The 10,474-nt window shown below is 37.5% G+C and overlaps 1 protein-coding gene across 2 annotated transcripts; it reads left to right on the top strand.

Moving 5' to 3' along the window:
* Positions 1 to 777: 777 nt before the first annotated feature.
* On the top strand, positions 778 to 9,466 carry CLC-C (chloride channel C). Of its 2 annotated transcripts, XM_020663330.2 has the most exons (7): positions 778 to 1,313; positions 2,095 to 2,295; positions 3,533 to 3,710; positions 4,407 to 4,669; positions 6,278 to 6,547; positions 7,229 to 8,360; positions 9,132 to 9,466. In XM_020663330.2, the coding sequence occupies exons 1-7, from the start codon at positions 1,129 to 1,131 to the stop codon at positions 9,219 to 9,221; spliced, it is 2,319 nt and encodes a 772-aa protein (XP_020518989.1). In that variant the 5' UTR covers positions 778 to 1,128; the 3' UTR covers positions 9,222 to 9,466. The 2 variants fall into 2 exon arrangements, with proteins under 2 accessions (XP_020518989.1, XP_088707253.1); XM_088851127.1 differs by lacking the exon at positions 7,229 to 8,360.
* The last annotated feature ends 1,008 nt before the right edge of the window (positions 9,467 to 10,474 follow it).

Raw genomic sequence — 10,474 nt, 5'->3', positions numbered from 1 at the left:
AGTTTAAGAACATCGAGGATAAGTGCTAACGAGTGAAGCTATTCAATAAATAGCTGAATATTTGATCCAACGTGCAAAAGTTTTTACAGAGGCTGCAATTCTTAATTATTCTTGGTACCCATTTCATGGACCCTGAGAGGAAATCCAAGAATCACATCAAATGAAGGAAATCCAAGAATCAGATCAAATGATCAAGTTATGTTTGAGTTGTGAATATTTTTGAACTATAGTAGCGAAGTTATCAGATTTCTCAATCTATGAAACAACTATGTTTGTCTTCAAGGAAAAGAAGGCCTTACAGGGATACAAAAATTTTGGTCATTTTATTGAATTTTGGAGACTAATTTCTTTATTTGGAAGATTTTGGCTTTCCAGTTGATTCCATAAGTTAAATTGTATCTCGGCAGGGAAATTGCAGAGTTTGATCATATTACATAGCCTCACCGTCATTAAACTGCAAAGTGGTTTAAAGGAAGTTTCATATATAGGGTTCTGGGGACAACTTTTGATTATTAAAGCTCTGGATTTGCATGTATTAAAGGAAGGTAACATCCATAAGAGATTTGCTGGTTTCAGATATATTAATCTGAGGTTAAGAAAGAGTAAAATCCATAAGAGATTTGCAGGTTTTCAGATATTTAAATCTGAGGTTGAGAGAAGAGAATTATAATATAAGTCCTAGGAGGCCAACTTAGAGGAGAAGAGAAAGTACATACATAAAAAGTATTTTATTAGAAGCTCTACTTTTCTTTACTTTGGGGTTTGATTGTATTATATGATCAACAATTCAGAAAGAAGATTTGGGTTTATTCCATTCAAATACATAAGGAATTCAAAACAGTCTTTGGGGATCTCTGTCAGGGAAGATAAGATTTAGAGAATAAGTCCACAAGGCAGGGAATGCTTTTGGCTTTACTTATGTACTCACCAAGGGAAAAAACCGTGCATTATTCTTATTGAAGTGCTAAATGGAAGTTTTATTCAGCAAAAGTTAATATTTTTCTGATTGGGTAGAGAATTGCTTTGCTGGGTATGACTGAGATGCAATACTAAAATCATTTTCAGCATACTTGTACATGTTTGGTGTTTCTTAGGGAATTTACATTTTCGGGTAAAAGAGTTGCAGTAATGGATCTGGGTTTGGAGGATTTAGAGACTGGCTTACTTGATGCAGAGAAGGGTATAGAGAGGTCGGAATCTGCACATTCAGGAAAGCATTTGAGGGTGCCTCTGCTGAAACAAAGGAGGAACACCACTTCACAGTTGGCCATAGTAGGATCAAATGTGTGCCCCGTGGAGAGCTTGGACTACGAGTAAGTTTCTTGTTCTTTTTTTCCTTTGGTTTTTTCATTTTGTGGCCTTTTCATTCGAAGGAAAGCCATATAAGGGACAAATGTCATAGCCCTTAGATTTGAAGCATGTGCTATGTGACTAAGTTGAGCTTGCTAAAAATGGAGGTGGGGAAAAGTGGCAGGGGATTAAACTCAAGATGGGGCTTTTATTCTTCCAATTTCAATCAAAACATACAAAAATGGACAAGTCGTTTGGAATTTTGAATTTCGACTCTTTAAATTATTTGTTGGTTATCAAAATTTTGAATCTGAAAATATGTAAAAGCCTGAATTTCGGACATCTTTTCATTTCTTTGTTATGATGATGAACTTTTATCTTCCAGTTACTGGTTAAAATTAGCCAAAAGGACCCAACTAGATATGATGAATTCTGAAATTTTCAACTCTCGTTTGACTTTGGTACGTGTTCCAAATTTGAAACCAAACATTCAACCAAAAATTTGAAGCTCAGCACTTTATGTAGTTTTATAATGGTTCAAAAGAAGGCTTCCTGTGATAGTTTAACCTGTGCCCAAACCGTAAACGTGGGACAAAATTTAAGACCTTGATTACTATAGTGAGTGGCAGAGCATTTTCTTTCCTCTTTGTATTTTCAAATTTCTGGATTGGGTCATTCACTGTTTGGTTTGGCATTACCATATTTAGTACTGCAAAAGAATTTAAATGCAACTATAGAGGTTTTATTGGTCATTTAATTCCTCTTTTTCTTTGTCTTTCTTTGGGTTTCTTTCTCTTGGATCAGGATTATCGAGAATGATACATTTAAGCAGGACTGGAGATCGAGGAAGAGAGTACAGATATTCCAATATGTATTTCTCAAGTGGACTCTGGCTCTTCTCATTGGACTGTGCACTGGGTTTGTGGGCTTCTTCAACAATATAGCCGTGGAAAATATTGCTGGGTTTAAGTTGTTACTGACCAATAATCTTATGCTCCAACAGAAGTATGATTGAACTCTCTTCTTCATTATCTTTTCTTTTCTGTGCTTTAAGTTTCATTTAGAGAGGGCTTTGTATTTGTTTTTAGCAATCATGTTTTGAAGCTCTGGGAACTTTGCATTATATTGTTTGTTTCTCTAACACTTAGGTGCCTTCTTACAGTATGCCCAGAATCAGGTGGTGTAGAAATAGAAGTTCAGATTTGCTCCTAATATTCTATCAAAATTTATCTTTATTTATTTTTCCTTAAATAAAGTTCAAAGTCCACTGTTTGGGTTTCGGATGCAAATATGATTGATGCATGTATGCAGACTTTTTTTTTGAGTCTTTTTTTGGGTAATCTTGGCCAGCATTTAGAGTGTTCAAAAGGAAAGCTGAAGTATCATATAGTTTATTGGATAGTCCAATGGGATCATCACCATCCATCTCATTGGATGGTGATGGATAAAGGGTGAGACCCATCGGAACAGGACAACACCGTCTATCGGATGGGTGATGCCCTCTCTGTCCATCCCTGTCCACCATTTCATCGATGGAGATGACCCAATAGACTATGGATTTCCATAGTCCTATGGACTACAGTATGCTTTCTCAAAACGATACTCCCATGCATTGTAGTGTACTTCAGTGTTGAAATACTCGGCCCTGGTATGCGACTCTCCCCTACCCGAGCCGAGTAACTCGCGGGAGTCCGAGTGGACTCAACCGAATCCTCTGTACATGCATGCAAATGCCTCAAAAAAAGCAAAAAAAAAAAAAAAAAAGAAAGAAAAAAATCCCCATTATTTAAAAAATGATAGAATTTTCCTTTAGAAAAAAGTGGAAATAGATTTTTTTAAGGGGGAGGCCCAGGGAGAGAGAGAACATGATTTACAGAGAGAGATCAAAATGGCGGCGGATTTTTGCCCCCATATTGAGAGAGAGAGAGAGAGAGAGAGAGAGAGAGAGAGAGAGAGAGAAGGGGGTGGAAATCCACCCCCATCCCCCTCTTTTGTCCAGAAATACAAGTTTGACAGTACTTGGGCGAGTGTACAGTACTCTCCCAAGTTGTTCATATTCCCATTTACCCCAGTTTGTTCATAGTAACTTGCCTCGGCAACCTTGCTGATGTCGAGTTATTCAGCGGAGTCCAAATGGATTCGTTGAATCTTCGAAACTGGATTACTTTCTTCAGAAACAAACACTTAGTACTTAAGGGGATGAGATAGAAAGTAATATTGCTTAATGATTGATCCAGTGCAGGTATGTACTAGCTTTCTTTGCCTATGCTGGTTGTAATTTGGTTTTGGCCGCAGTTTCTGCCACTGTCTGTGCTTACATTGCTCCAGCTGCTGCGGGTTCCGGTATCCCAGAGGTTAAAGCCTATCTAAATGGTGTTGATGCTCATTCTATTTTGGCACCTAGCACTCTATTTGTGAAGGTTAGTTCAATTTCAATCTCACCTTTTTTGGTAATTGAATTTGCAAAAATGAACAGAATCCCTGTTCATTTATTTTATGGGAAAGCATACCATACACCAAGTGTGGTATATGATACTCCAATCATACATCTGTTGTCCATTTACTCTGAGAAATGGTTGAAGATTAACTGGACTGTGATCTGGTGGGACTAATGATTACACACTATCCATCGTGGAAACAATGATGGCTTGAAGTGCCTTATAGCGTATTCCATTGTATTATGTTGTACTTTCCCTTATCTTTTGAAGTTTGTGTGTTCATTTATCTTGAAGAAATCAAAGGCTCCTGTTTCTCAAAGGATTCAGTTATTCTGTTCTCATTTTTTAGTAAGTGAGCTTCAGTTATTCTTTTTTCATTTTTAAGTAAGTGAGCTGGTCTCTGTGATGTACCAAATTTGGACGTTCAATGACTAAAAGCCTTAGCATCCTGCTCTATCATTTTGACCTTGCCTTCCTACTTTTCGTATGTATGACCAGTATTTGCTGAACTACCAGTTAACTTCTTTTGACTGCTCATGACGTCTACCAACCAAACACCAAAAGCAGAGAAGGGAATCCAAGATAATTATTCAAATTTTTATCTATCACTTAGCATGCAGTCTTGTCATTTTGTCTTTTATTTGGTTCCATTATAATCAGTCAATCTATAATCAACAGATTTTTGGTTCCATTGGTGGGGTCTCAGCTGGCTTTGTTTTGGGAAAAGAGGGGCCAATGGTGCACACTGGGGCTTGCATAGCCTCCTTATTGGGGCAAGGTGGTTCCCGCAAGTACAATCTTACATGGAGATGGCTTCGATACTTCAAAAATGACCGAGACAGACGGGACCTCATCACCTGTGGTGCAGCAGCTGGTGTTGCTGCCGCATTTCGGGCACCAGTTGGTGGCGTCCTATTTGCCCTTGAAGAAGCAGCATCATGGTATCGCATCCTTATTTGTCACTAATAACGAAATCAATAAAATAGTAACTAATAGATCAAATGAATTGATTAATCCATTCATCAGAGAACTCAGTTAACAATTTAAAAAAAAAGAAGAAAGAAATCTGTTCATCAGAGAATTACATAAAGTAAAATGTTGGCATCACCCATTCACCTTGTTTAGATTTTAGGCTTCCATGAACCCTTGCTTAAGATACTTTTAGTTAATCTTGTTTAAAATAAAGTAAAATGTATGGTTTCAACCATGAATAACATTATTTGAGTGAGCTTTTATAGATGGATGCTTATTATTTTAGCTTGTTAAGATACAAGTCAGGAAAATATTAGGGAGAAGTTTAGATAGAGCCGAGGCTCTAAACAATCAAATTAGAGCCTACTTCAAAAATTTCAATACAAGAAGTTGTTTTGATGCCCAAATATCCTCAAATTAATCATCTCAACATCAAGATGCATGGATATGAAAAAAAATGGATTTCAAGTTTTGAAAATAATGTATTTTGTAACGAATTTTTGGATCGTCAATTTTCAAGATTTTCAAGTTTTCATAGATCTGTCAATCTACACTATTTTTGAAGCTTTTAACTTTACAAATAAAGATGAAAATATATTTTAAGGATATCACAAAGATTTACAGTATTGAAACCACATTTCTTGACACCATTTGAAGGTAGGCTCTAATTTGATGGTTTAGAGCCTAGGCTCTATAGAAACCGCACCCAAAATATTATGTATGTGTTTCAAAAGTTTGTGTTGATGTATCTATAGGGCTATGCTTGTTATTTTTTTAATGGCGGTTTTGGTATAGAGCCATGCTAGTCCTTTTTGAATGACCAGAGATGGCTATGTTTGATATCCTGCGACCCACCCAAAGGTGTGATGCTTCCTCGGAGAACTCTGTAGAATTGCAGTTTTTTTATGTCTCATGAATCACACTAGTTTTTTTATGTTTCATGAATCACACTAGTTAGTTACAAGAGCTTTCCCAGACAAACGTATCAGTCTACTGCTTGTGGGGACTATCATAATTGAAAATTCATGTACTAGTTTCTTGACAAGGACACCATATTCCATTTATGTATCTATCTTTATTGTTACTTTTTGGGTGGGAAGTATGGGAATAAACTTTCAAAAAAAAATAAGTATAGGAATAAACTTTACGAAAGGAAGAAAAAAGAAAAGGCAAAGACGGGAATGAAATGTGCTAGTCTATTCAGAAATGAATCCTAATTTTAATCTAAAGGGACATACAACTGCAGAAAGTGCCAAATATTCTATTTTGGATCAGTTAGCCATTTGGATTTGAGATGGCTTGTTTTTTCCCCCAAAATCCATAATATTAGACTGAGGACTATATGCTATGTGCACTTATGCTATGTACACTTACTATGAACTATAAAAATATATTATTATTATAATAAAATATTAACATCTACTGTACATACTTGCACTATCAAATAGTATTAACTGTTATTAATCCATGCCACTTGTGACTACCATGATTACCAAAAAGAAAAATCGGAAGAAAGATTATAATGCCCAAAAATTGCAATGGGAGGAGCAGCACTAAATTGTTTCTTGCATTCACAGGTGGAGAAGTGCACTTCTTTGGAGGACATTCTTTACTACAGCAATAGTGGCTGTGGTGCTTAGGACCCTCATAGACTTTTGTCGCAGTGGAAAATGTGGACTGTTTGGAAGGGGTGGCTTGATCATGTTTGATGTTAGTTCCTCTCATGTTTCATACAGCTTACGTGATTTGGTACCTGTATTAATTCTTGGAGTCATCGGTGGTATCTTTGGTAGCCTTTTCAACCGTCTTTTGGACAAGCTTCTTCGAACATACAGCATAATCAATGAGTAAGTCATTCCCCTCTGAATCTTCAATATTAGATGTTGTGAAAATGAGTTTGAGAAAGTGGAGAGCTTGGAATCTTATGAATAGTTGAGAGAATCAGCGTTTGTATCTCTTATGCTACCATGACATGACTATTCTATCAGCGTCTGCTTTTTTCTTTTTCTTCTAAATGCGAAGGTAATAACTCATTCAAGGTAAAGATAGCAAACAGTGACTTCATGACAAATCCGTTATTCTCTGTATGTGTGTGCGTACGCGCACATGCATGTGCAATTTGTGAGTGTGTGTGTGCAGGAGTAATTAAATTTTGGTTAATGAGCTATTATACTTGCATTATTCTATTGTACTTGCATTCTTCTGTACATTATGGCACATATACCATCAGCACTTCATTGCCAACAATTCATGGCTGATGTGAGCTGTTTTTCTACTCAAAGCAGAATTTGAGATATTTGAGTGGAGGAATAATTCACATCCACCCTCCGTCATTGACAACTGATGATTGATGTACATGTAGCTTATTGAAGAGTATCCTATAAGTACTAACGTATCCTTCCCCTCTAAAATTTCATACGATGTGAGGATAGAGAAAAACATGCAGCTTGTTTTTTGTTGGAATAATGATAACAAATCCAACATCTTATTGATAAAAAAAAGTAATAACTACCAACTATTTGTTGTAGGAAGGGCCCGGTGTTCAAGATACTTCTAACATGTGCCATCTCCCTCCTCACCTCATGCTGCGCCTATGGCCTTCCTTGGCTTGCCAGCTGCACCCCCTGCCCCGAAAGCCTCAAGGAGCCATGTCCAACTGTTGGTCGCTCAGGCAACTTCAAGAGCTTCAACTGCCCTCCTGGCCATTACAATGGCCTTGCATCTCTCTTCCTCAACACTAATGATGATGCTATCCGCAATCTCCTCTCTTCTACCCTACACGAGTACACTATCCCCACAATCCTCACATTTTTTGTTTCTATCTATACACTAGGTCTCTTAACCTATGGTGTCGCTCTCCCGTCTGGGCTTTTCATCCCTGTTATTCTCGCTGGTGCCTCTTATGGCCGTTTAGTTGGTCGCGCCATAGGCTCCTCCCTTCCTGACCTTGACCCTGGCCTCTTTGCTCTCTTGGGAGCTGCTTCCTTCCTTGGAGGCACCATGCGCATGACTGTGTCTGTCTGTGTAATCCTTTTGGAGCTTACAAACAACCTCTACATGCTCCCCCTTTTGATGCTCGTTCTTCTAATCTCGAAAACCGTGGCTGATGTTTTTAACCGAGGTGTATATGATCAAATAGTGAAAATGAAGGGCCTTCCATTCTTAGAGGACCATGCCGAGCCATACATGAGGCAATTGGCAGCCAGTGACGTGGTCTCAGGGCCATTGATGGGCTTTTCAGGGATTGAGAAGGTGGGGAATGTGGTTCATACGCTCAGGGCCACAGGCCATAACGGGTTCCCAGTCGTTGATGAGCCTCCACTGTCTGAGGTCCCGAAGCTCTGCGGGTTGGTCCTGAGGGCTCACCTTGTGGTTCTTCTCAAAGGGAAGATGTTTACTGAGGGGAGCAGGAGCGTTGGAATGGAGGAGTTTGGGAGGAGATTTGGGGCATCAGATTTTGCAAAGGCGGGTTTGGGGAAGGGGCTGAGGATTGAAGATGTGGAGCTGAGCGATAAGGAGATGGAGATGTATGTGGACTTGCACCCGATCACGAACTCATCACCATACACCGTGGTGGAGACAATGTCATTGGCTAAGGCCGCGATGTTATTCAGGCAGCTCGGGCTCAGGCACTTGTGCGTGATGCCCAAGACTCCAGGGGTGAGTTTGCATTGCATGTTATCTGATGTTTTCAAGGGGAGGGTTGATGCAGTCTGAATGGCAATATGGTTATATTTGTCTATATTTATTAAAAAAATTGACTTTCCAAAGAAATAAATATCTAAAATGTAAAGGTTAAAATCATAAAAGAAGTAAAAGAAAAGGGCAAATTGGTAGAATCTTAATAAAGATTTAATTGGTTGTGAGGAAATAAAAATCAAATGCAAACCATTCACTAAACTTGTTCTCAAGTTTTTCAATCCTTGCACGAGTTGGAAGGCCTATAAAAAGCAGTTTTCAAGAACCTTACAAAAGGCTAAAACCCCAATTGTATTTTTAGCCACTGGTTTAAAATTGCTTGGAGGACTTGGGACTTGCCGGAGTCGGCCCAGATCGGGAGTCAAGAGCTTCTGGGCTGAAAAACCCGGCGATCACTTAAGGCTCCTTATTTTTTCATAATTCTTAAATATTTTTATTAGATGTTCCGGTCTAACTTGGACTTGACCCAGTCAGACTGGGTGGATTTAGGCTTGGGCCCTAGCAGGTTGGACCCAGAGCCCGACTTTTAAAACCTTGTCTTTAACCAAGCATTTTGCCATTAGGAGATCCATTTTTCTTCTTAAAGTGACATAATATCTTTGTTTTAACTCATTATTAAGGCCCAACTTTTGGTACGCATGTCGGAAATTAAATTTCCAGCTATACATGAGGAGAAAATTGTATATTTATATGCTATGAACAGTGTATGAATCAAATAATGGTGTGTTGCAGGGGGCCCCGATTGTCGGAATTCTTACCCGCCATGACTTCATGCCAGAGCACATCATCGGACTCTACCCTCACTTGAGACCCCACAAATAAGAACTTCTTCGGTACCTCGTTCGAACCTACAATGAATTTTCGATCCTTGTCGGCTTCATATTCAAATTTAAACATCCTTTTACACACAGGGTTTTTTTAGTTTTTTCCTTTTTATTCTACCATTTATATGATCTTTATCAGTTTTGTAATTGCTGTAATCTAAATCAAAATAAAGTGGGTGTCTCTTGTGTCATTGATTGAATTTCATGTCCGTTGTCCAATAATGAAGTTCAAATTTGTTGATCTTTGCCTGGAGCATGACCAGCACCATCATCATGGTTGAAACTATTGTTATTGATATATTTGTTTTGGAGATAATCATAATTATAGAATGCGTAGCAATCATATAATCACTCAACAACGACGTCATTAGATTGAAAGCATAAAAAAGCACAGAAGGAATCTACTGGCTGTCCCCTCCGCTGCTCACTGTGGCATATTTGGAGTCAGGTTCGAATTATGCCCGTTTAAAGTCGTTTGAATTTACCCACATATATATGGGGTTTGTCTAGAGTTAACAATCACTCAAAATGCTAAAGTTCAAATTAAATAGGGTTCTGATGGGTGTATTTATAAAAAATAATCATTATTTTTTATTAAAAAATTATTTAAATAGATAACTTTATCATTAAACAAGGATAAATTTGAAATTTTCACACATTTTGAAAGTTAGTATTAAAGAACTTTATTTATAGAGTGCTCTTGTTTTTTAGTTAAAATTTCAATTTTACTTTTTATGAAGATGATAAAAATACCTTTTTTTTTATAATAATATTTATAAATTTGCCCCACAAAAATAAACTTTTTGTAAAAAATAGACAACAAAATTAATAAATCCATTATTCACAACTCTCTTTATCTTGAACTTTTGTAATTTGAAGGGTTGTAAAGTTTAGAATATCCCATATATATATATATATATCATTAAATTTGACATGGATCTTTAAAAAAGTCAAGTCCCACACCATGTGATAACTTTTCTAAAGATCCAAATTTAGTATCGATCTCTAGAAAAGTTAAGTCCCACACTCATGTAATAACTTTTCTAGAGATTTGTGTCAAATTTAATGGTAAATTTAGGGTCTTACACACATGGGTGTGGGAAGGTTTCATAAGATCGTTATTATATATATATAGAAAAAAGATATGGTCAGCAGACTCATGTAGATTAGCTAAATGTGCCAACGCCTCAAATTGAATCCGCGTCGATCTGGCAATCACGGATGTCCAATAGTGTCTTGTAGTGTTTGAAT

This window comes from Amborella trichopoda, chromosome 11, assembly GCF_054954075.1.
Source record: "Amborella trichopoda isolate Santa Cruz 75 chromosome 11, AtrichopodaSantaCruz75HAP2 v2.0, whole genome shotgun sequence".
NCBI classification, from domain to species: Eukaryota; Viridiplantae; Streptophyta; class Magnoliopsida; order Amborellales; family Amborellaceae; genus Amborella; species Amborella trichopoda.
Note: the sequence above shows the minus strand (reverse complement) of the source record. Positions and strands in the feature narration are given on the sequence as shown.

What these genes read in the sequence shown, in the direction of transcription:
- CLC-C (XM_020663330.2), top strand. Translation starts at nt 1,129, where the DNA reads ATGGATCTGGGTTTGGAGGATTTAGAGACTGGCTTACTTGATGCAGAG. An exon ending in AATCTTATGCTCCAACAGAA is followed by an intron (nt 2,296 to 3,532) that starts GTATGATTGAAC and finishes GATCCAGTGCAG; the next exon opens with GTATGTACTAGCTTTCTTTG. An exon ending in ACATACAGCATAATCAATGA is followed by an intron (nt 6,548 to 7,228) that starts GTAAGTCATTCC and finishes TATTTGTTGTAG; the next exon opens with GAAGGGCCCGGTGTTCAAGA.